Source organism: Anser anser (assembly GCF_964211835.1).
Source record: "Anser anser genome assembly, chromosome: Z".
In the NCBI taxonomy this organism is placed as follows: domain Eukaryota; kingdom Metazoa; phylum Chordata; class Aves; order Anseriformes; family Anatidae; genus Anser; species Anser anser.
The window spans coordinates 19,759,607-19,786,201 of NC_139723.1; the positions used below are offsets into that span (position 1 = coordinate 19,759,607).

A 26,595-nucleotide genomic window follows, 5' to 3' on the forward strand; every position below is an offset into this window, starting at 1 on the left:
ATTTTTTCTGTTTTTGTTGCATTTATCAAAACACTGATGGGATTATGTTAATCTTAACGGCAGTGCCCACATGCCAAAAACTGTATTAATTTCTTCATCATTCTGTGACCAAACTAGCATTCATTCTCATTCCAGGGAACTAAAGTAGAAAGGTGAGGGAAGAGATCAGCATACAGAATACATGGGAAAAGTCTAGAAGTTGCAACCATTTAGGATGCACTTCTCTGGGCTCCTTTTAGGTATTTGTTCAGGTAACAGTGGTAGTGAGTACTTCTGCGGTGTACGTACAGATGTGTGCCATCTGCAAAATTCCTGTTTGGTATGGATTTTGTAACTTTTTTTGTCTTGCTGATATTGAGCCAGTACTTGTAACATATCTCTTTATTTCACTTAAAAACAGTGGGTTGTTGCCAGTGAGGCAAGTGAAAATAAAAAATGAAATAGATTTTGATCCTAGATATGCAGTGTGCTTTTAGTAGATTCGGACTGAAGGCTTTTAAATGCGGAGGTGTAGACACTTTTTTCTTTTGGGTTCTCTTTTATAAGAAGACATGCAGCACAGTGTTATCTTGCCTCAGAACAGCTATAAACTTCAGTGACTTTAGATCTGTCTTGTGAACAGTTCAGTCATCTCCACAGCCTTAATATTAGGGAACAGCAAAGGGCAAGACTTTGTGATCTTCTTCTTTTGCTTATTTAATGCACATTAGGATTCTTCGAAGTTTTCTGTGAATTCGATAAGAATGCTTTTTTGGATGTTACAAGGTAGATAAAAAGGTGAAGTCATTTTCAATAAAGTTAGTTTTTCTGACTGCTGAAGTCATTTGTTATTAATAAGAATATCGCCATTTGAAGTGCAGTTAGAGCAGGAAAAGAAAATACATTCTTCTACGCCATAATTTTGTCACGAAGTGTATATTCTTGTTTCACAGTATAACTCAGGAAGGCACGTGACATTGTTAGTTTTCTGCTACTATGACAACTCCTCAAGATTTGTCCAATATTTTCCATCTGTCAGACACTGAAAAGGCATCTGGTTATTACCCAAAATAGTGCTTTGATTCTTATTTCCACACTTTCATTTGGTAGAATATGGAAAATATAATGCCAAAGTTGTAAAATACTGTTGTGAAGAATTAAACAACTTGAAGTCATGTAACTTTTTTCTTTTCCCTTAAGGATAATTATGACTTCCTCAGCTGCTGGAATTTATGGAAACTTTGGTCAGGCCAACTACAGTGCTGCAAAACTTGGCCTTTTGGGTCTTTCAAACACAATTGCAATTGAAGGCCGGAAGTACAATATCCACTGCAACACCATTGCTCCTACTGCTGGATCCAGACTGACCCAGACTGTCATGCCACAAGGTGAATTATTTAAGGTGTATGTGTGCAGACATTTTTTTCAGTGGACTGAAGCATAGCTAACTTTCTTATTGGAAAATGCAAATCCTTTGCACTTGAGAAACTGCTAATTCATTATTCTACTGCCTTTTGGTCTGTGGACTGTCAACTGACTTGTTGGTTGTTGTAAGGAATCCTTATTTTCTGCTATAAGATACGAAGCAATTTTTGTAATTTGCAAAAGCAATTTCATGTAGCAAGGCTTTTTAATTACAGTCTCTTCCAAGATCCTCCCTGAGGTAGTCAAAAAGGCTTGTTTGTTCTGTTAGATGTAGAATGATGTATGTGCATAGTGTGTCTGCACTTCCAGTATTGTCTGATTTACAAATACCATTTTCACACAACATGTTGTGTGTGTACTCCTTTGTTTCATGATCAGCAGCAGACAATAATGAACTGAGTTACCTAGTGTGTTTTTCTGTATTGCACAGCTAATAATCTTTGAGTACTTGAACAAGTTTTAATAGAGCGTTGCACTGAGAAGTCACTATAGAGTTTGTCATGAGAGACAGCTGTGTGTAAAGTATAAATTTAGGGTAAATAGAGTGACTAATTAGTTTGGCAAATGACCAGAGAATCAAAAAAGAGTCAAAGCAAGAAAACTCTGTAAAAAGAAATTGCTTTCAGTCAGCTTATTTCATCCCCCAGCCCTACTTCTTTTGCTTAGTGACAGGGAAAGTTCAAAGCTAGCAGAATCATTACATTTTTCAGACTGACATACAGCGTAGCAAAGAGTAATATATTTTGTATAGTTATACACAGAATGAATAGATGATTTTGTTTCATTAGTTAAATCCTATGTAAAGCATCCTGCTTTAGGTCTAAATAACCCAAGTGATCAGAAAATCTGACATCTCTGGAGGTTGTTATTGCTGTGGATTTATTACACTTAACCTAAGCATCACATATGTTAAGCCTGCAGCCCAGAGCTCTTGAAGTTTAAAGAGGTTTTCACTAGCTGGAATTCCCTGGGGACTTTTTACATAAAGCGATAAAACTGCCTCCTAATTTTCTTTCTCAGTCATTTTAAGAAGAGTGAGATCATTACGTCCACATAAGATGACTGCAGCTCTGATTGCTTATTCCATACCTGGCTCCCTCTCTCCCTATCCTGTTTTTTGAATACTCTTAAAAGGTTTAGACTCCAGTGCTTCAAAAATATTTTCGTATGTCTTGTAAAATTATCCTTGTAAGCTTAGTCAGTACTTCCCTGTCATCCATTGTTGTGGTTTAACTCGGCTGGCAGCTAAACACCACACAGCCGTTCGCTCACCCTCCCCCCTCCCTCTCTGGGATGGGGGAGAGAAACGGGAAAGTGAAGCCGGTCAGTTGAGATAAAGACAGTTTATTAAGACAGGAATATAATAATATAAGGAATATAATAATAACAATAATAATAATAATAGTGATAATGATAATAGTATTACTACTAATAATGTGTAAGAAAACAAGTGATGCACAATGCAATTGCTCACCACCCGCTGACCGATGCCCAGCCTATCCCCGAGCAGCCGGCCCCCCCACCCCGGCCAGCCACCCCTATATATTGTTTAGCATGACGTCAGATGGTATGGAATACCCCTTTGGCCAGTTTGGGTCAGCTGTCCTGGGTCTGTCCCCTCCCAGCTCCTGCTGCACCCGCAGCCTGCTCGCTGGCAGGACAGAGCGAGAAGCCGAAAAGTCCTTGGCCTGGTGTAAACACTGCTCTGCAACAATTAAAACATCAGCATGTTATCAGCGCTCTTCTCATCCTAATCCAAAACATAGCACCCTACCAGCTACTATGAGCTACTTAACTCTGTCCTAACTGGAACCAGGACATCCATCCTTAAACGTCTGCAAGCAACTATGCTGTAGTATTACAACAGTTGTGTATGTTCAACTTAGTCTGTTTAGTTTTGTTCTTGCTAGAGTTGTACAAAAGTTTGCATCTTTTTCCTTTTTTAAAAAAACTTTTACCACTTAATTCTGTTTAATAGTGGATTAATAGCGTTAGGGATGACACTTAGTGTTAACTTTTGAAACTAAATGGTGTGTGGCATGAAATTCAATACTTAAGAAAACCCTACAGCTTTTTTTATGCACTTAAAAACCATATTAAATAGAGTTCTGTTTCCTGTTACCTTTGTAGAACTTCTAAAAATAAACTTTTGTTACTTCAGCTTTGCTGTTAAAGAAGTGTGGGTAATGCCAAACTTTTCCAGCTCTTATCTCTGAGAGTATATTTGAAAACACTGGCTGACCTTTAGCTCAGCTACAGTTATGTATCTATTACTGTTGAAAGAAAAATATTCTGTAAGCTGGAAAAGGAAACTAAACAAATTCAATTATGCTTTTCAGAAAGTGTGTAGAATGCATGCTAAGAGCTGTCTAGACAACCAATTTTGGTCTGTGACAATTTCTTCATTTTAAGATTTTCTTCCATGCCAGATGACCATGTAAATCCAAAGAAATCGATTGATACATAAATTTAGCGAGGCTTATATTTCCCAATATATCACTTAGAAAACTTGATATTTACAAACATGATGTTTCTCAGATACTCATCAGCTGCAATTCTTTTCACATTCTTTTATTTATAACTCCATAACAAATAGAAAGGGAAATTGCTCAAGATACATCTCCGTCAGGCTTTTGTCTGTCTGGCTTGCCCTTGTTTCAGGTTGCCAGTAAGACGGAAATTTAGCAAGGTTTGATGAAATCATATCATATTTCTAATTTATGATTTTCCCCGTCAAATTTATTCCAGATCTGATCGATGCTTTCAAGCCAGAGTATGTTGCTCCATTAGTTCTTTGGCTTTGCCACGAGAGCTGTATGGAGAATGGCAGTCTGTTTGAGGTAATTCTTTCTTTTTTTTCTGCTCCTTCCTGCCACCCCCCTTTTTCCCTGTCCCAGCTGTAAACTGGTAATTTGCTTTAGCCTCTGCAGTCTTAACCTTTTTTTTTTTTTGCTGAAACTGAATTAATATGGGAAAAACCACATACTCGGAGCACAGATAGAAACATTTACCTTGTGGTGCTGTTTGTGACAGATATGTCAGATAACAGCAAAGTTATCAAATTCTGGTGTGTGCTCAGATATACTGATTGATTGTTACAATTCTTATTGTAACATTATGTTTGAAAACACACCAAAGCAACAACTTCAAAAGGAAATTTGTTTTTATAAATCATTCAAACACAGAAATCAACTTGCAGGAAGGATGAATTAGTTATGGAACACATAGGTACTTTCATCATATTGCTAGCTCATAAATTGGATGGAAGATGTTATCATGTTCTTAAAATTTTGTTGCTCACATTCCATTATTAACATTCAATTAGTGGTAGTTCAGAAATTTTTATTATGTTGATTTGGTTCTGAAGTATACTTTTGTTTTCTTGCCTCATGAAAAGTTCACATAGTAATATGGTAAGTGGATGATTTTTCTTCTTCTTGACAGGTGGGAGCTGGATGGATTGGAAAATGTAAGTACATTTTATTGCAAGATGGATTTTGGTTTTTGAATTGACAGCAAAAGTATGCAGACTTTGCAGTTAACCTCTGCTTAAAACATTTTAATTTAGGCACAGAAAATAAGCAAAGATCTAGCATTCTCAGGGAATTGCTTATTTTAAGTACAAGTTACAAATTTTGCTATGCATGGAGGAAGCTGGTAACTTAAGAATGTGTTCTGTATGCTTTGAGCTGATTAGTAGTAATTGGAAATGTGCCTGACTAGTCTTTAATTCTTGGATCAAAAGCTATGGCTGAAGTTAAGAAGAATTTTTTTTTTGGGTCCTAAGTGTACATTTCTGCCTCTTCTTGATTCCTTCCATTTTTCATGGTATAAAAGTAGCACATACTGGCAAACAGGTTGTGTCTTAGATGTTTTTCACCTGTGTTTGTACTGTTGTAAAAATGCTAGTGATACACATTAACAGTTGGAAGTGATTTGTCTTCTAATAACTGGTAGCTATGCCAGGTAAATATTGAGTGACTCTAGTAACTGGCTTAAATATGCAAGTAAAGAAAACTCACAGATAGTTCTGAGTGCTTACCAGATGGAAAACTTAATTTAGTGTGTGAAATGTCTTTCCTAAAGACATTTGTTGACCCTAATACTGACATTATTTTCCTAAACTGTTCAGGGATTTTTCAGTGTACATGAATATTGTGAGTTGGAAGGGCCATTTAATTCAAGAAGTGCTTTTTCCTTTTTTCAAAATGTGTTTTGTCCACTTGGGGGAAAGAAGAAGAACAAACAAAAAAGTGGATTTTGTATATTTCTCACTAACTGTGGATGTTTTGATGGCAGTGGAATAGCTTTTTCTGTATTAAATAGATCGAAAAAATTGGGGCACCAAACCTCTTGCTGCCCTCCACAAGGAGCTGACTTTTGATGCAGCGAAAAGTCTCTGGCTTCTCCTCATCCCTGATCAAAAGTAAATACCATCCTTTATCATAATAGTGGCTCCTGTTCCTGTCCCTAAAATGAAAGCAGGTTATTAGTGAGGTTTATTCATTGTGTATTGATAACTACAAGCAAAAACAACACGACAGTTTAAGGATTAATTGCAGCCTAGGGAACCTATATCCACCCAGAGCTGATTTCATGTTAGCTTTAACAGTTTCTCTCAAATGGCAGTATTGAAATATGACTGCAGGGACCATTTAGAGATGCTGACTACCGGTATAAACATTCTAACATAGATAACACATCGTTTTCACATTTTCCGTATAGTTTCTGTATAGTCCCTAACTAGCAGTAGCCAAAATCATATCAGAAAAGAATGTCTGTAGGTGCATAGTAGCTACAGCATTTCACTAGACAAAATCTGAAAACTGAAGTAATATTTCCAAAAAAGCAATCTGTTTTTGGCTTTAATGAAATTTACAACTAGTGCTATTACTTTTCTAAATGCTAGTGAAAACCAGTGAGTCCTTTTAGTCCAGCTCTACGTTGTATGGGTGAGTTAGATTGGAGTGCATTTAACCTTTCCTCTCTTCCACAGTCTTGAAAGTAGTGGCCTAGATGAAAAGTGCTCTAAAGAAATTAAATGTTCTTTTTGTTTGTTTCTTGCCGTGACAGACAGCTTGAACTCTGTTCAATGTCTCCCATTTCTGTTCTATTAATTAGTGCGCTGGGAGCGATCCTTGGGTGCTATTGTCAGAGGAAAGGATGAGCCAATGACTCCTGAAGCAGTGAGAGATAAGTGGGAGAAAGTCTGTGACTTTGATAATGCCAGCAAACCCAGAAGCATCCAAGGTAAAACAGACTGTAATAATGTAGAAAGTCGGGGCAAAAAAACTTTGAAGAAAATATTTTCTTAACAGACACTTGCTAAAACTTTACTTCTAATAAATAGTCTACAGAACCAATTAGTTCTTTTGTAAATATGTTAATCATTTACTATTTCAGTACAGTTAGATCTTTTAAAGGCAACTTACATGTTTTTATCTGTAGAATTAAGACAGCCATCTTAAGAGTCAGTTTTCTAGTGAGGTGATGTTACCGTCACTGTGTACTGCAGCCAGATTACAGGCAGTGTGTTGTTTGATTAGACACAAATACAGATAGTAGCAGTGTAATAGAGAGGTTATATATTCTTTTTAGTCCTGGGATCTTGGTTTCTGTTAGCCTTTTCCATACCGAAAAGTTCTTCTGGTTAAGAAGTCATTTGGTATAAACAGCAAAGTGCCTTTTTGGACAACGTCAGCCCCTTTGCTAGTGACCAAGATGATTGTGTCTTTGAATGCTTTCTTTCTTTCCCTTTGTTCCTTCCTGATAGTTTTTTTTTTTTTTTCCAAAATGACACTTATCTTTCCTGATATCATACTTGCTTCCCTTTCATATTCCAAGCATTGTCTTTCTTGTCTGTCTTATCTGTCTCTAGTTAATAGTTGCCGTAGTTTAGTTTGTATGGTTTATTTTTTCTATGACTGCTTACAGAGACTTCTCAAGATGTTATTTACCTTTACTGTTCATTAATATGTTACGTGTGCTTAGTATCCCTGATGGTTTTTTTTATTATTATACAATGTGGTTATCTAGGCCAATAATTGAGTATTTGTCAAATTAGGAAATGACTTTGTATACGTGTATGGGGAGAAAGAGGTATCTGTATGTACAACGCCAATTGAATTTCAGAGATTTTTAGATTGCTAGGAAGCTCAGTAGATGTTTACAATGTTGGTCTTAAAATCTGCTAGGGGATTGTATTAAAACTTTAGGGATATGTTTTCTAGCTGCCTGAAACAAAACCAGAATAGGAGGCGGTCCTTTACCTTGGATCTTGGTGGAGGAATGTAACCAGCAATACACTAGTTCACTCTCAACTTACTGATAGTTTTCACTGATCTTCCTTTGCAGAAGTCCCATTTCCAAGTGTATTTGAGTTTATAAATGTTCTTCCCTCTGTGGAATGGTATTTTTTTTTAAAAAAAAAAAAAGGAATTCCAGCTTTGTCTTCTGATCTGTTTTCCAACCTGTCACATATAATATGTAATTTTTATTAGTTGCAGGCAAAAACAAATGTAGAGAAATAGTTGTGGGTGGGAATTTCTTTTGCTTCAACTTAAGCCCTGTATATGATAGACAGCATCTTCCTCTTGATGCTATCTGGAGTTTAAAAAAAAAAAAAAGGACAAGATTTTGGACTCCTGAAGTAGTTATGCTTACAGTATAACATAACAGGTTTCTGTGTTTTCTTACAATGGTAAACATTGTTAGTCTGAGTCTCCCATGCAGTGTACATGCATTAGCTTCTGTTTTGTTATGAAGTTAGACTAAATAACAATATTGTGATTTCACTGACATCAAGCCAGAGGTGCTGCTAGAATGAATGAAATATTTTGTGTTAATTCCATGTATATAAGAATTATCAAAAAGGTAGAGCAAAATGCTGGAGACGTTGTCTGAATAGATTTAATTTTTCAGTTCTATACTAAAAGTTTTTCGTACTGTCAATATTTCAATTTTATTGCTTGAAGGCATTCAAGCCTTAAATAAGGGAAACTAATTAGAGTACTTGCCTTAAAAATGGAATGCTGCAATGCCTAGTATCTGCAAGTTAAAACATTCCCAGAAGATTTCATTAATTTAAGTAATTTGCTGGGAAAAGCAATCATGTACTAACCATTATGTGTAATTATAATGAAAAAATACTAATTAGATAAAGTATTTGCCTGTAATATACTGTAAAAATCGAATAATCAGAGATGTTAATCTTGATTCATAATGTGGACATGCTGGCAAGAGCGCTTTCAATCTCATTCATTGCATTTTGCAAAAACTAGGAGCATTATGTGTTTTGGTTTTGTTTCGAAAGATAATATCTACACTTGTAGCAACTATATATAAATTACTTGGATTTATTTTTTTAACATAGAATTCTCTTTTTTTTGCAAACAAAGGGTGAAGTCATTCTCTTAAATGAAAGGCTCAGCATGTAATGTATCATGCATCTAGAATCCTTTCTAGCAAAACACTCATTTGGTGTATGTTCCTAATTGTGTATTTCCTAATTGTGTATTTCAGCTGAGGGAGTTTTGCTGGTGGTATACAAATAATGAATGCTAAATGGAAATGCTGTCTCATCTTCCTTTTACAGTAGTGGTCTTTTAAGAAGCAAAATGATTGGATTATTTTCCTTAAAACCAGCTTAAGTAAAAATAGGAACTTCCTTTTCCACCTTTTTTTGAGTTTAAGCACTTCTTCAATTTCTAGAGTTAGTTTGTTCTCTCAGGATGTAAAGTGAATCAAGCTAAAAAACTCTTGTGTACCAGCATACGATTTTTACAAGGCTTGAGCTCTGTAAAACTAATAGGGAATAGCTAATTGTCACTAGACTTAGCAGTTCATTGTTGATTCAGTAGCTCTTTGTTTTTTAGTTTTCATAATAAGGGGCGCAGTAGTAAAGTGAACTTCCTTGGTAGTTAACCAACATCTTTTTCTAGAGCAGCTGCTGATTGTGCAGTGGTCTTTGCCTCCTCTTACCCCAAAAGTTGACATGATGTAACTGACCATGCCTGTCTTTGCACTTTGCTTTTAATGCCTTAAGTGTCTTTGTTTGTTCTTTGTAGCTCTTCTTTAAGCTTTATAGGCTTAATACTTAATGTACTTGGAGAAGTTCTGGCAGTTCCTTTGTACTCCCAAACAGTTTCAGGTACAGTCTTGTTAACTAGCAAAAGATACAATTACTTGCACAATCCCTACATGACGTCTTGCCTTAGGAAGTTGAAGAAATGGAAGATTCAATTTTGCTGTTATGTATTCTTCTACATTTCCTTTACCAGTATGGAAAGGTAACCATCTATTTAATCCAAGGTGAAAATGCCATTGCCTCTGAGGCAGCAGTGAATCTGCAATAACTTGTGTTAGGGATTTTTCCTAATTTAGATAATGTTATTTTCTTAATAATGTTTATACTGAAATCATAGTTTTAGCTTATATTCTACTATTTCAGAACAAGCTAGAAGTCTTTCAAGACAATAAGCAGAGCGTAATCAGAGTCTTAGGATTAGGACACAGAATCAAGTTACAGTGACTTCCTACCTTCCTGTACGTCAGCCAAGCCACTGCAACCAACACTCTTAGGCAGCAAGAATTGCAAAATTGTGACTGGCTTAGCTTGTACTATAAAAGGATTGATCAGTCTCATTTGCAGCTGTCTCTAGCCCGCTGACAAATTTGTCAAGGTAACATGATTCCATGTTTTGAGATACTGAGAGGTCCTGGACCAATGTGCATAAGCAGAAAGACAGAATTAGATGTGATGCAGAAACTTCTGAATGTGTGGTCATGTACAGCCGGTCACAGTTGCATGTTACACTGCGCAGTGTTGTGCTGGTTCCTTCTATTACCTCTCACAGAGCTAGATCTGGTAGCCCTTGCCCCCACAAAGCACTACGTGCTCTCGTGTTCACATAGAATTATAGAATGATAGAATTATCTAGGTTGGGAAAGACCTTCAAGATCATGAAATCCAACCATCAATCTGACCTACTGTGTCCCGTCACTAAACCATATTCCATTATAGCTGTGCCTCTTAAAAAGCTTCAGGGATGAGAACTCCACCGCTTGCCTGGGCAGCAAGTTCCAGTGCTTGGCCATTCTCTCCATGAAGAAAATCTTTGAAACGTCCAAACTAAATTTCCCCTTATGTGGCTTGGGACCATTTCCTCACATCCTATCACTTGACACCTGAGAAACGGGAAGCCTCCTTTTGGGTGCTTGTAGAGAGTGATGAGGTCTTACTGTTTTACTGTCCAGACTGAACAGCCTCAGTTCTTTCAGCCACTCCTCATATATCTCATTTTCTTGTCTCTTCACCAGCTTCATTGCCCTTCTCTGTATATGCTTGAGCAACTAAATGTGCTTCTTTTTAGTGTGGGACCCAAAACTGAACAGTGTTTGAGGTGTGGTCTCACCAGTGCTGTGTACAAGGGGACGGTTGCTTCCCTAGTCCTGCTGGCTGTGCTACTTCTGGTGCAGGCCAGGATGCCCTTGGCTTTTCTGACCACATGGACACGCTGCTGGCTCATGTTCAGCTGGCTGTCAACCAGCACCTCTGGGTCATTTTCTGCTAGGCAACTTTCCCACTCTTTCCCAAGCCAATACCACTGCATGGGGTTGTTACGACCCAAGTGCAGGACTTGGCACTTAGCCTTGTTGGAAGCCATGTGATTGGATTCGTCCAATTGATCCTGCCTACCCAGATCCCTCTGCAGAGCCTTCCTGCCCTCAAGCAGATCAACACTCCTGCCCAACTTGGTGTTGCTTGCAAACTTACTGAGGGTGCACTCAGTCCTGTCATCCTGATGACTGATAAAAACGTTAAACAAAACTGGCTCTAAGACTGAGGGCTGCAATACACCACTGGTGACCGGTTGCCAACTGGATTGAACTCCCTTCACTAGGGCTCTTTGGGCCTGACCATTCAGCTTGTTCTTCACCCAGCAAACTCTGCACCTGTCCAAGCCGTGATCAGCCAGATTCTCCAGGGCAATACTGTGGGAAACAGTGTCAAACACTTTACAGGTAGAAAACATCCACAGTTTTTCCCTCATCTGATAAGTGAGTTATCTTGTCATGGAAGGAGATCAGGTTAGTCAAGCAGGACAAGCCTTCCATAAACCCGTGCTGGCTGCATCTGATCACTCAATTGTCCCATGCGTGCTGGATCATGACATTCAAGATGATCTGCTCCATAACCTTCCCTAATGCCAAGGTCAGACTGCCAGTCCTGTTGTTGCCTGGATCCTCCGTCCTGCCCTTCTGGTAGATTGATGTCATATTAGCTAACCTCCAGTCAGCTGGGGCCTCCCTGAATAGCCAGGACTGTTGGTAAATTACTGAAAACGGTGTGGCAATGAATTTTTGTGTTCTCTGCCACCCGTATGAGGCAATTTCTTGGTCTCTCATTTCTTCAATTTCAACCTCTATTGTAAAAATATGAGCCAGTTTCAGTTAAATCTAGTATCTTGTTTTTATGTATATATGAATATTTGATTTTCTTAAAAGCTGCCTAGGTGCAGAAAACAGCTTGAATATTCTCGCTGGATGACTTCTTGTGAGTTTCAAAGGTCATTCTCTGGTATAGAGCAAATGAATGTAAAACACATAGATGTGGATGTATGTATATCTTTGGATGTATATATAAAGAAGTATTTTGCATACAAGAAGGAAACTATTCCAGCTTCAACTTCTGTTTCTGTCATACACATTTGAAAAGATTTTAAACACTGGTTCTTATTCCTCTGTAATTAAGGGTTATGATTCGTAGGCAACTCACTAGAAAGTGAGAGGAATACTTCTGGAAAAAGCTAGGCTTTGCCATAACAATTTTCAACCTTTGCTCTTCAGGTTAATCTTTTCCTGATGTCTGCTAATCATTTGCTCTATAAGAGCAGGTCATGCTGTGGTAGTGGACATTGAAGGTTTCGGAGTTCAGTAATGGAATAACAACTAATAAAATAATTTATGTTAAAAATAGTGATATTAATGAAAAGGTTTCCTGCTTTTTTTTCTGACAAAAGTATTCCTGTCAAACTATTTCTTGAATCTTTAAAGGACCACACTCAGCTTGCCAAGTCATATATTAAAAAGTAGAAATTGAGGTTTCACAAGTAGGTGATGACAATTTCAGACATCCTCACACGTTTAGCTGACTGAAACTTCATGATAATGTACCACTGTGCGCTTCCTTCTTCCCTCTTTTACTTCAGTACACAAAGTGAAGACTACTGAAAACATCTTTAACGGTGTATAAACAACACTTATCAGCGTGTTTGTAATCTTTTCTGGCAAGCTGTTAGCTCATAACAATGTACTTGATCACAACCTTTGTACTTCTTAATGCAATAACCTGATTTACTTTTAAGGTGTAACTCTGCCTAACACAAAGGATCAATATCTGATCAACTGCTAGAATTTCACTGTAAATCTAATGCTATAGGTGCTAGTCCAGCTTATTATTCCAGGCAGCAGAAGGCCAACAAAGACTGAGATGAATCAGTATGTTGAGTCACATCAATGGCGTGCTACTCTAGCAGTCCCTGAAAGATGAAAGTAATATAGGTGGGCTTCTTGACGGGAAAAGTTGTGTAATATAGTAATTCAGGGGAAAAAAAATATTCCCCCTTAAAAAAAAAAGGCAAACAAAAAAGCAAACAAGCTTTCCTTTACTGCCTATGTTTAGTGACGTTCTGTTGGTTTGCTTAAATTTTTCAAGCAGTCCAGAGGGGCGTCTTCTTAAAGGTAGTTTTTGATATTAAAGAATGAGAACTACCATTAAGTATAACATATACTTTCTACTGATACCTCTCTGAAACATAAAGCATAACATTTTTTCTCCCAAAACCTCTCAAAAAACTTGGGCCTAGAGCCATAGGCATATCTCATGCTGTTAATGTCTTTGTCTTTAGAAATAAACTCCGTTGTTCTTGAAAGAACATGTCATCTTAAAAGACAGCTTTTTCCACATATACCTTGAAACTCAGTAAACATCTAACTAAAGGATTCTGGTATGACTAGTTCAAGTTCAAGTACTGTTGCTTGTTACAAATAAAGCAATAAGGCAGAGTTTAAATAAAAGAAAATAATGGTTTTGAAGGAACCTTTGATATTAAAGGTTAACCCCAACATATCACCTTAATGTTTACCCAGACACTAACTACTTGACCAACTGAGAATTTGCTCAGTTGTGAATTCACTCACTGTTGTACGTTTTAGAAGAAACACTCTTTGAAAAGGAGATTTTAGTATTCTACACCATGTTTAAATTACCATTTGCTCTAGTACTGTTAGTCTTAGTGTATGTCATTGCGTGGGAAATATATGTTGGTAGTCTTGTTTTGAGATTTCACCATTAAGAGTGGTATGTATGTTGCTGCATGGAAATGGATTGTGGACCTGAAAAGTTGGTGAAATGTTTGGTTTTACTTGGGAATCAAAGCTGTATTTTCCCTTCAGGATTTTAAAGCAATGTAAAAGCCTTTACTCTGTCTATGCAAGAAAGGTAGAAACAGTGTGTTGCTTCACCCAGCAACTCATTATTGCTTTTCCTTCATTTCATGAATGATGAAAGAGAATCCTTGTTAAAGGGTTCTCACAAATTACAGCTCTTATTTTCCACACTTTCACATTACATAAACTTAAGGCCTCACGTCATGTTATGACAGTGCTTGTACCCAAAGTTGTAGCTTATCTTTAGCAGTGATGGAGACAACTGTGTTTGTTTGATAGATGGGTCTTTTTCTTCATGAGATTTGGGCTACAAATAAACCATTATTATGGTTCTGGCAGTGAGTCTGGGAAGCAAGGAATAGCTTACAACATTAAGATTATTTAAGAGGATATTCAGCCAGCAGGGTATTTAGGGTAGTACCACGCAATAGAGTGACTTGATGCTAACCTGACAGACAGTGCAAGTCAATATGAGTACAGGAGTTTTGAAATTCAGGAGAGTAGCTCCAAGGTAAACGTGGTTGAATAATGATTTTGTCTTCATCTGATTTAAACACTTCTCCTATGTGTGTTTCTTACCACTTCTTGACCAACTCTCTACTTCTTTCAAATACAAGAACATTAAATACTGATTTTAGCACACTGAGCTTTGAGCAGCAAGCTACTCTTGATGGTCAGCCTTTACTAGAAATGAGTTCTGTATCTCATCCATGCATCATCTTTTTTGTAATCTTGGGATTACAGAAGGTCCAAGCCTCGGTTCCTCAGCTTGAGTGTGTGGGTTTTTCTGTGTACTGTGATTTATGAAAGAGAGTAGCCATCAGGAGATGTTGCTTGTATAGCAAATAATTTTAAAGGTAAGAGAAGCAGTACTAATTTTCAGATACTCCCTGCTGAAACAGTTGAAAAAACAATGCTCAGTATCTTCTCCTTAATACTGTTGTTCAGGGAGTTACAACAAAAGTATTTACTGATATTCCTCTTGGCTTGAACAGTGGTAGTGTTTCAGGCACTGGAATTAAGTAGGTGTCGTAGTTGATTACTTGAAGCTGATGGAGCAAGTTGTCCTGGTCTTAGTTGGGACAGAGTTAGTTTTCATCATATCATCATAGAGGCTCATATGTTGCTGTGTTTTGGATTTTTAAGAAATCAGTGGTGATAACACACAAATATTTCGTTTTTTGTTGAGCAGTGGTAGCACAGAAAAACTTTTCTGCTTCTCTTGTTGCCCTGCCAATGAGGAGGCAGGGGTTGCACCAGGAGATGGGAGGGGACACAGCCAGGACAGCTGGCCCAGGCTGGCTAAAGGGATGTTCTATGTCAAATGAGGTTATGCTCAGCAATAAAAGCTGGGGGGAGAGGAGGAGAGAAGGTTGTTCAGAGGGATGGCATTTTCTTCCCAAGTAACCATTGCTGAATGGGTGCTTGCCATGGGAAGCAGTGAATTAATCAGTTATTTTGCTTTGCTGGCACGTGCAGTTTTTGTTTTATCTAGTGAACTGTCTTTATCTCAGCCAATGAATTCTTTTACCTTTCTGATTCTCTCCTGTTCCACTGTTGGGGGAGTGAACGAGCAGCTAGCTGTGTGATACTTAGCTGCCTGCCAAAGTTAAACCACAACACAGTTATAGAGACCACTTAGCAGCTATTACATAGATGCCTGTAAGGAAGCAGCATTATGCTCAGTTTGCACAGGTTTACTTACTGTGTTTAAAAATAAATTGAGAAGCTATATCTCATTTCTGGGCTATATCTCAGTTCTGGTCTCCCTGGTACAAAAAAGACAGGGGTCTCCTGGAAAGAGTCCAGCGCAGGGCCACAAAGATGATACGGGGCCTGGAGCATCTTCCATGTGAAGAAAGGCTGAGAGACCTGGGTCTGTTCAGCCTGGAGAAAAGAAGACTGAGAGGGGATCTCATCAATGTGTATAAATACCTGAGGTGTGGGAGACAGAGGGATTTGGCCAACCTTTTTTCAGTGGTTTGTGGGGACAGGACAAGGGGTAATGGCCATAAGATAGAGCACAGGAAGTTCTGCACCAACATGAGGAAGAACTTCTTCACGGTGAGGGTGACGGAGCACTGGAACAGGCTGCCCAGGGAGGTTGTGGAGTCTCCCTCTCTGGAGATATTCAAGGCCCGTCTGGACGCCTACCTGGGCAACCTGCTGTAAGGAACCTGCTTTGGCAGGGGGGTTGGACCCGATGATCTTTCGAGGTCCCTTCCAACCCCTACAATTCTGTGATTCTGTGATTTGCTGGCACGTTTGTTTTCTGTCTAATTGGAGTGTCTTATTTACAGCTATTTTCATGTAATATTTTTCAATTGCTCTTTCTAGAGTCCATAAGTGTATTGAATGATGCTCTAAGTCAGATAGAGTCTCAAGGGAGCATATCTATGAATTCCACAAGCTCTGGATCAGTGGTCTCTTCATCTCTTGATACAGTGAGTACCTCTGTCTAACAGACACACTCAAAGCTAGCTGAACACTTTGAGCATAGATACTTGTTCTGATGGCGATTAACTTCTACTCTGGCTTGCTGTCTGCAGAAAGAGGGTAGTAACCTCTGAGGAAAAGAAGCTAAATAAAAAAAACTTATCCAGACTCCAGTCTTCATTTTTCTTACTGTTGATGGAAAAACTTGAGGTTAAATAGACCGAATAATGTAGAATACAAGCGCTTGTAAATTCTGTAAGCCTTTTTAGCTAGGTATTGTTCAGAAGAGGAAGCGAAGGACACATACAATGCGTTTTTGCTCTGTCTCCTTTTTAAAATATACCTAATTTTCCCTCTTTTCAATTTTATTACAGTATTAACTATTTCATTCATGGTTTGTTCTAGAAAAACTGTTACACGTTACCGGGAGCAGAGACATATAAAGTTATGCCATTTACTCTTGAAGTAAATTGCTAGCAGCAAGATAAAATGCATTACTATATTTGTTGCAGTACAAGCAACCTTAATCTAACGTATTACTGTATTTTTATTTCTCATGCTTCACATTTACATGCAACTATACTTAGAAAAAAAAAAGTACAAACATGAATTTTGTTTGATATGAGAATTATAGAAAGAATGCAAGTGCAGTGTTAAATACTATGAAGTTTTATTTTACACTAATCTCTAATTTTCAGACCAACATTGTTGGCCGGGAATTGACTACCAAGGTGTATACATACACTCACTTAGAGCCTATTCTATATGCTCTTGGTGTGGGAATGTCAACTAAGGATCCAGATCACCTGAAATTTCTCTTTGAAGGAAGTGAAGAGTTCTGTTGCTTACCTAGCTTTGGAGTAATTCCTGCTCAGACTTCAATGTTTGATGGTATTCCTTCTCTTCCAGGACTAAATATTGATCTTGCAAAGGTATGGATGAGCTAAGTATCTAATTTTGTTTGTCTTCTGTGTAACTATAAAATTGCTTTAATTAGTACATTTATAATATTAATAGGTGCCCTCAATTTTAGAAAAGGAAAATTTGGTGTTTATATTCTTGCATTCTAAGAAATTTATTTCACTTATACAAACTGTATCTTCATAAGATGATACGAATTATGAGTTTTGTGTTAAATTGTAGTTTGTGCCTACTGTGTTTTTATTAAAGTCCCAAAAGCTTAAATCTTGCTTTGAAGGTACTTGCTTTGAAAATACTTTGTTCAAGGTAAAGTTGGGGAAAACAAACAAACAAAAGAAACCTGCACACTTCTTGTTTTTTGTTTATTCTGAATACTTTCTAAAATATCTGCATATTTCCTTGCCATTGTGATTGTGCGCAGTGGGGGGCAACTGAATACATTGTTGTTATAGTGTTGCCTGTCTCTACATAGATGCTGCATGGTGAGCAATATCTGGAACTGTATAAACCGTTACCAACCTCAGGTCAGTCTTTTTATATTGCTGATTTGCTTGTCACTATGACAACACTTCTTGTAGCCACATCATAAGTGCAAATATGGAAGGTCTGCTTCCAATTGTATTTTTTTTTGAATATTCTTTTTACAAGGAGTGAGGGAGAAGAGAGGCAACCTGTTGCGCTGTTGAAGGAATTCTGAAACGCTGTGTTTATGGGGTTCAGTGGTGCTGTTCTATTGTATATTTAGTAAACTTGTGCCTAATCTGAAATAATAAAAGCAAGTACCTATGATTTTTTGGTTCATTTGTTTTTTCTGTAGTTGGCCTGAAAAGAAATGAGCCAATTATTAAGAAAATACATAACATGTAGGTATATTACACATAAAATTTGGTATCAACTAGCAGAAATTGTAATTATTTCTGTGAGGTTGTATCATAGTACTTTTGGGATGTTTACCAGCAAATTCTTTGGCAGCGTTCATCCTTGTGCCTCTAAGAGAAATAGATTTAAACTGTATCTGTAAGGGAGTAAAGAACATCTTTATGAGGAGTCTAAAAGACATTTACATTTCTTACTGTCAAATTAAGGTATTAGTTACTGTTTTAAAAAACACGTTTTACAGATCGCTGTATTTTCCCCGATTACAGCACTTGAGAGATGCTCGTTAGATTCATTCAGGATACACATGCATGTGTCTGGGTTTCCTCATTAGTTATTTTCAGAAGTAATTTTTTTCAGATTATAGAAGGAAAGAAATCTTAAAAGCAATGGATTAATAGCATATCTTATAGAAACAAAATAAGGTGTGTGAAAGTTTTATTAATTTCAAAGAAGGGTGATAATTGTTAATGGATTATCAGGACTCATAAACCTGGTTATTTTTCCATTCTATAGGCTGATCATGTAAGTATGTATGGTAACATCTGTCTAGAGCAGTAGTTTCTTTAAAGGCAAACTTCATAAATGTACAGACCCAGGCCCTGAGTTGAGCTGCTGTTCTGTAAAACTGTAGTTGTCTCAGCCCTCTTGAAATCTGTGGACAAACCATATGTGGTAGAATCTGTTTTGGACTTAGTGATGTGTTTATATTTGAAGCATTATTTGTGTTTAGCTCTGCATACATAAAAAATTGCAAGATTTAAAGGAAAAAAACACACACAAATAACCAAACAACCAAGATTGGAAAATATTACCACTCTTTTGTCATGGTGATTGTGATTATTATGACTGTCATTATGATAACTATTACTATTAAAATAGTGTATCAAGAGTGATCTGTGAACATTCTTGAAGCGAAACTTCATGAGTCTAAAATATGTACATGTTCTTATTGTCTTACAGGACAACTAACTTCAGTTTCAACTATTGCTGATATACTTGACAAAGGTTCGGGAGCAGTCTTGCTAATAGATGGTGAGAAAGTTTATAATTTTCTTAGGGGATGCAATGAAATTTGAGAGGCTTATTATTTTCTAGCTGTAACAGTATCTGCCAGCCTTTCTTCTGTAAAGACTTTTACCTTTTTAAGTTCTATTGAGAGCTGAGAAATGAGCTAATTATCAATAGCTGTGTAACTGTATAATGTCATTGTTCTTGGGTAGTTAAAGTACTAAAAGTAAGAACACTGTTTTTTGGAAAAAGATTTCAGAGAAGATTTGATTTCTCCCTGTGTAAGTGGAATAGTGTACTGTGCAAACTGAACAAAGTTCTTATTAATAATAGTTAGTCTGGTCTGAAGGCAGCAATTTTAGCTAGGGGCCATCTGTCCACCAAAACCCTATTTCCTTTCTCGTGTATCCAAGTTAAGGGATCAGTACATCTCTGGAAGTGGATAAGTTGTCATTTTCTGAATTTTGGTATCTTTAGGTGTAGTATGCCAAGGACCTTAAGAAAGCAGATTAGATTAATGGGCAACATCTGCTCTTCTATTAGAGGTTCTAAGAAGAATTAGAAGAATAGATTAATGGACAGTGATTCTCTAATTCCTCTTGTACTTTTATACTTCCAGTTTATAGATAACATTTTTTTAAAGGTATTAATATAATAAAATATTAATATAACATTTAAAAAGGCATTTAATGTTCCTTCTCATTGTGGTTTGCTCTGTGTTGTGCTGACATTGATTTTATCTGTTTTTCTGTGACACACAAGTTATTTTTGTGAACAGAATGTTAGTGACTTTTAAATTCTTTTCAGAACTGGAAATGGACATTAACAATACAATAAATTTCAGTCTAAGATGTGAAGGAGTGGAGTAGGCACAAACTGGAAATAGGAAGCTGAATCTCAATGATTCGGTGTAAGGAGTTTAACTTCTGGAACAAATAACCTTAAAATAAACTTGCTCTGGAGCTTCTTTCATACAAGAATGTGTTACATTTTGAGAGATGGTAGTGTGCTTTACATATGAAGGATTCTTAATAGCTTCTAATAAATCATATTTTATGGCTCAATTCTATTTAAATAATTTGCTAATGCCATATCAAACACTGAAATAAATGCTAACTGCAGCACTGTGCTTTTAACACCTTAATTGTCATCAGTATTTTGATAGCTCATTTTTTAAATTTTTGATGCTTTCATATAGATAAAATTCATGATAATATTATTCAAAATATGTGATCATTTTTCACTAGCCAAGAAATGACTTGCAGCAGTACAACAGGAAGTTGTAATTATTGTCCCTTAAGTTGCTAAAATGATCTTTGGCATATTTGAAGCTAAACTGTTCCCTTGTACCACCATATGCTAGCTATGTGAAAAAAGAAGACAACACATCACCATTCTCTTTTCTTGTCTTTTAGTGAATACCTATTGTGGAAAGGATCTAGTGTGCTATAACCAGTTCTCCTTGTTTTTTGTTGGAGCTGGAGGGTTTGGTGGAAAACGAACATCAGAAAAGGCCAAGGTAAATTCAGACATTCATACTGGGAAAAAATTGTCGGTGCTGCAAGAAGGATATATGCTATATCAACTAGGAAGGATACGCTACCATTTCAGCAGTATAGAATAGAATAGTTCAGTTGGAAGAGACTTTCAAAGATCATTCAGTCCAGCTGCTTTGAGGACTTCAGTCCAAACCAAAAATTAAAGCATATTATGGAGGGCATTATCCAAATCCTTTTGAAGACTGACAGGCATGGGACATCAGCCACCTCTCTAGAAAGCCTGTTCCAGTGTTTGACCACACTCATAGTAAAGTGAGTGCAGTACAGACTTGAATCTAAATGGCTTATTTCGTTGAAGAACCTGTGAGAAAAGGTACTGGTCAGGACCTGAAAAAAGTGTATGTGACGATAGGAGAGCAAAGTGAGTTACTGAGCATGCTACTGATCAAATATTCCTACATTTAAATATTTAAAATTAGAGATAGAAAATACCGTAATAGACTGTGGAATAGGTGATTCTAATTTAGATTTGAATCTAAATTAAGTTGGATTGTTCTAGCAGTGACTCAACCAAAAAGCAAAAAAGAGGTTTTGAGAACAGGTATTTTTGTATTCTGTACCACTCTAAATTTGTCAAAGCTGTATGCTTCTCTGTAACCATCCAGTTCTTTCTATAATACCTTAATAGTAAGACTTACATGAAGACTGTTGTGTCACAGGCAAGGGTGCCATTTAGTGTCATTTAAGAGTGTCTAAAATAACCTGCAGTCATCTGTGGACTTGGCATTAGAAAACAGTCTTTCAGTGAAACTGAAATTCATGTGAAATGTGTGATGTGGACACAAAGCTCCTCTAGAGGATTATTAGTATTTGGTCTTTTAGAAGAGAACATTTTGAAGTTGACAGTCTAGCTGGCTGCAACCTGAAGTAGCTAAATTTGACACAATTCCACAGAAATAGTAAAAGAATGTAGTAATATGTCTAGGCAGTGCTAAAATCCTTAAACTCCTGCTGTAGGTCAGATGGAAGATCAGTTTAACTGATGAGTCATATTGACTTTTGGTTTTAGGATTACCAAATGTAAGCTCTGCAAACAACAGAAACTGCATGCTTTGATTCTATGTATTTAATCACTCAACCGCACTCTCCATAGACAGACTGATGAGGAAAACTATACATTTCTTTTTAAAAGCTAGTCTGAAGAAGGTTTTGTTTTTTCAATTTACTTTTGATCTGAAAAATTTTTAGAGGCCTGCGAGATCAGAACAAGAACAGAGAATTGGCTTTTATTTGTAAGTCTTAGTGTTTTCAAGTAGATTCTGGGAGCTTTTCCTCTCATTCATGGCTTTAAGAGCAGAATTTTTGTCAGCTTTGAGTGTAAGCAGCAAGGACAGAGTGACAAGAGGTTGAGATTTTAGAGACTTAGTCCAGAGGCGTGCTGCTGAGCTATTGGATTGTTCCAGAGTTTTTGTGATTTTAAACTTGCCTCAACTTTGCTGTCATGATCACACTTTCATTTCTGCTTCAGTGCTTGTAGACCCAGTTGGGAACGTACAATCTGTGCTTGATCAGTTTATCATTACTAGTATGCTGCTCCTCTACCTCAGAGCTGCTTGTTACTTCTTGTGTGTGTGTGTGAGGGGACTACTTACATTTAAAAATGAATTGATACCTAGTGAAAAATTTATGTATATGTATATAGAGAGCATTAAAGTTTCATTAAGTAATTTTTTCACATGTTAAATTTGTGCTAGTAGGTATGATCATATGTTAATACTGCAAGATTTCGCACTATTGAAAAGCTCATTTTAATAAAAAGCTGAGGAGCAAGAACTCAAAGTGGTGTTAGGTTTGAACATGCTGTTTCTGGAAAAGACCTCTAGGTGTAGCTCTTCATAAATCTATGCCTCTGTGTGAAGGAGGTTTAGAGAGCATAAAGAAGATAAGAGAGAAGTAATCATTACTATTTCTCACTTATGCTGGAGTGGAACTCGTGCATTCTGAAGGAGAGTTAGCAAGTGATGAACAATGCCACATGAACACACAGTATTCATGTCCAAATGCATTATGTAGCTAGCCAGGTACCAGACACATAACTGTTCTTTCCTTGAATACTGTGTTTAAACATAGTATCAGCTATGACAGAATGTTGTTGTGAACTAGAGCCATAAGGCACTACAATAAACAACAGTCAGTTCAACATAGGCTATTGTAAGCTCAGTATTTTCAATAATCTGTACCTAGTTACATCTGTAACACAGTAGAGGGATGTTCTTTGGATTTTTGGATGAAAATCTACAATCTATATAACTATATAACCTTATAAGGTAACCTTGTAATCTGTATAACCTAATCTTTATAACCTCTATCAATTATGCTGAAGTTCTTTAACTTTATAAATCAAATCTTGAAATGATGCATAATGCTCCAAAGAGAAATGGGAGAAGCCTCTGTATGGTGTAGCAAATTAACAAAATATTCTTCCAGATGATGTGCAGTATTCTTTGATGGACCCCTTTATGCTTCTGTAATCAGTTTTATAACAGTGCATATAAAAATAGTGGTCCAAAAGAAATGCTGTTAATTTATACTGGTGGTATCAATGAGCCCAGTGTAGTGCCTTGGTACTCCTTATTTAAGCTTTGCACTTAAGGCAAATGCAGCTTCTTCACACTATTCAGTGAAGTATGAGAATGCTACTTAAAAATAATTTTACATTTCAAAATATAAAGAATGCCTGTTTCAGGTAACAGTCCCTCTTTTGACAGAAGAAAATAAATACCATCTAGTTAAGACAACATAGGAATAGCACATTCAAGGGCCTTTTTGCAAGCAAAAGGACAGTTTCAAATGACAAATTCCCCTGATTTGTGTTCACAAAGCTTCTTGGGAACAAAAACAAAACCCAAAACCTTTCATGTACCTCTGTGCCAAAGAAATCCGAAACTGATCAGACATGTCCTGCAATTTGTTTTTGTCACTTTGCACCTGCCAACCAAGGAGAAGAAAGTTGCAATTTGAGGTCTATGTTGAACAACACCTTGTGTAAATCATGTTTCCCTTCTTCAGTTAGTGTTCTTGCCCTAATGACAGTGGTTTCCTTAATTACTCATTTGTTGGCTAGTTTCAACCAATTAATAGCTCAGTAATTCAGGTTCCATTTCTTTAAACCAACTGGAGGTAAATTGGGAAGCCATTAATGTTCTGAAAGCATGTTATGTGGTGTTCTTGTTATCAGGCTGAATAATCAGTAGATCCATTGTGAATCTTTGAAGTGACAAATGCAGGAGTGATGTTTTCAAGACTTCCATCCAATAGATGTCTTTGCTCTGCTGTTAATAAATGGGAAAGAGACTCTGCTGTTACTAGATGTGACACTACTCAGTACTTTGTTTCTGATGATTTTTCTTTTCTTTGGGAAAGAGCTTACACAAGTTAAGATTAAGTAGAATTCCTGCAGGTGAGAGTCAATTTGATTGCTTTTGTTTTATAGCTTGTTTCTTTTTTTGTTCTTTTTTTTTTTTTGGAAACACTACAGAAAGAGAGGAAAAAAGATTTCAGCTACTTTAATAGATTTGAATTCATTATGGCATTCTTTGTGTTTATTGTCACCTAAGATACTCTCTTGACAGTTAGCTGATAAAGTTTATATAATCAGAACTGAACAATGAAGCTGAAGATTGCAAAAGAGTAACTTTCTTACAATGTGGTTGAGCTTCATATGCACTATGTAATTGCAAAGAGGAAAAAGAAGTGCAAAGTAAAAAAAAAAAAAAAAAGCTGTGAAAATGTGATGTCCATAAGTGAGGTAATAAATTATTTTCTAGTCCATCGAGCTTTTTAGAATATTATCTTAAATATTATATTAAAAAGCTTCACTTTCATATCTGTGTTCCAAAACACTAAAGTTCTATGAGACCACTGGTTTTGCGGGGCTTGAACAAAAAAGCTAGGATAGCTTGGAAGAAATGTATCAAATTGATCAGCTAGATGTAACTTAGATCTGGTGCCTCAGGTTTGCTGTTTCTGCGAAGGTGATCTTGAAAGCTATTTTTTTTCCTGTTTCTCCTTGAAGAAGGGATGGGAGGAACCCTAAAAACTTGGTAAACGCTATTTTTCTTTATACACTTCTGCCAGTGATTCTGGCATGGGTATGCATAAAAGATTTTTGCAGTGAAATATTGATACTACTACTTTTGCTTCAGGTAACAGTGAATCCACCCAAGAGACTCCCTGATGCTGTACTTTCTGATGTCACAACAGCTGATCAGGTAAAGTTGTACGTGCTCAAGGTGTGAAAATGTTTGTTTTACTTGGAGAAAAAATATTGCATGATACTCGCTAATGCTTTAAATTTTCTGTTATACCTCAGGTATTTATGTATACTTTATAACTTGAAGCTAAAATTTATGCTACATTACAGTGATATATTCAATATACTAAAACATTCTTCTAATAAAACAGTTAGAATTTGATATTTATATATGTTATATAAATATATAATATGTAATATAAATATTTTATATTTTGTTATTACAAAATTCTACACAAAGAGGAAATGAACATGCTGAGAAATTGTATTCAGTTGGAGTTAAAAAAAAAATTCAAAGTCTATGAAATTTGCAATGAACGGTGCATGCAAACAGTGGCTTAAAAAAATGAAAGTGTTTTAAATTTCATAGTTCTGAAAATTTTAAATTTCATAGTTCTGAAAATTTTAAATTTCATAGTTCTGAAAATTTTAAATTTCATAGTTCTGAAAATTTTAAATTTCTTTATTAGCAGTAGCCAGGGTAATCTGAAATACTGACAGATACCTCTCCAGGTATGTTTCCCTCTATCCTTAGTCCCACTGGATCACAGGCATCTGCTTTCCAAAGGCAAAAACCCAAGTAGGTAAAATTGTCTTTTTCTGAAGGTGGAGAAATGCAGGAGTCAGATAAATAAGAAGGGAAAGCTATCAGCATGGAGACAATGAGTAGTAGTTTCAAAAGCAACGTAGTTCTGGCAGGAGGCATATACCTTCTGGAGATACAATTAAATTATCGTGCATCAGCTGACCTGTGGTAACTAATACCTGCTTGGCTCTGATTATATACACGGTAATTCAAATTAAGCCTCACCCATCTGATTCATGTACTTGAAGTCCAAGTTAGCCCTACCTACTTAAAAAAAGAAAGAGACAAGCTCAGCATTTCTGTATCTGTTGATAATTTACTTGCTGCATCCTAAAATTTACAGTGTCAGTCTATGAGAAGCAGATGTCCAGTTTTTCTGAATAGGCTTCATCAAATGTGTGCAAGTACATCAAGGAACGGGAAAACAAGAGTACTCTGCTCCTGAGAGGTGGAGAAATGCAGTGGAAGGTGCTCTCTTGCAGCTGGCACTCTATTAGATGGGATGCAGCAACCTTAATAGCCCAGTAGTTAGAGCATTTATTTTGAATCTTGGAAGCCTAGTTCAGATTCTTCTGTGTGATTGTACCAGAATTGATTCCCAGGCCCATCAACTTTCAGATGATATTTGTGATGCCCTCATTCATAGGTCAGATTCTGAGTCTCAATCTCTTATGTCTAGTTACTGTGTATAAAATACTGAGTTTAAGACATAAAAAAGGTAGTAGTGACTCTATAATGCAGAAGTTTGGAAACTTTGCTGCTGCAAAGTAAGTTTTTGAAAATAAAGTAGCACAGAGTAGACATCACACTTTTTTTTTTTATGATATGTTCTGATAGGTAAGTATACAATGAGAATTCCTCTTCAATTAGATTTTTCAGGAGTCGCAGGCAATAGAGTTTCAGAATTGCAAGACCACCTATTTGCCTAATTATTCAGTAGCATCTGTGCGTAAGTGATGATGCTGATTTATAGGATGGAGAATGTGCAGAACTTGGGGACTTCATGGGCAGAAATACAGAATTTCATTTGTAGGACAACTTGGGGAAAGTTTACCAAAACTTTGTGTCTTTGTGTTTTATGCACCACTGCATAAAATCCT

The 26,595-nt window shown here is 36.7% G+C and overlaps 1 protein-coding gene across 1 annotated transcript in view; it reads left to right on the plus strand.

Annotated features, from left to right (window-relative positions):
• The window catches only part of HSD17B4 (hydroxysteroid 17-beta dehydrogenase 4), a 64,613-nt gene that overhangs the window by 10,444 nt on the left and 27,574 nt on the right, over window positions 1-26,595 (plus strand). The window contains exons 8-17 of the mRNA XM_083816224.1: window positions 1,180-1,367; window positions 4,153-4,244; window positions 4,849-4,873; window positions 6,526-6,654; window positions 16,192-16,298; window positions 16,989-17,222; window positions 17,684-17,735; window positions 19,051-19,122; window positions 20,514-20,617; window positions 24,803-24,868. Coding sequence (XP_083672350.1) covers window positions 1,180-1,367; window positions 4,153-4,244; window positions 4,849-4,873; window positions 6,526-6,654; window positions 16,192-16,298; window positions 16,989-17,222; window positions 17,684-17,735; window positions 19,051-19,122; window positions 20,514-20,617; window positions 24,803-24,868 — 1,069 coding nt within the window. The remainder of the gene's footprint in view (window positions 1-1,179; window positions 1,368-4,152; window positions 4,245-4,848; window positions 4,874-6,525; window positions 6,655-16,191; window positions 16,299-16,988; window positions 17,223-17,683; window positions 17,736-19,050; window positions 19,123-20,513; window positions 20,618-24,802; window positions 24,869-26,595) is intronic.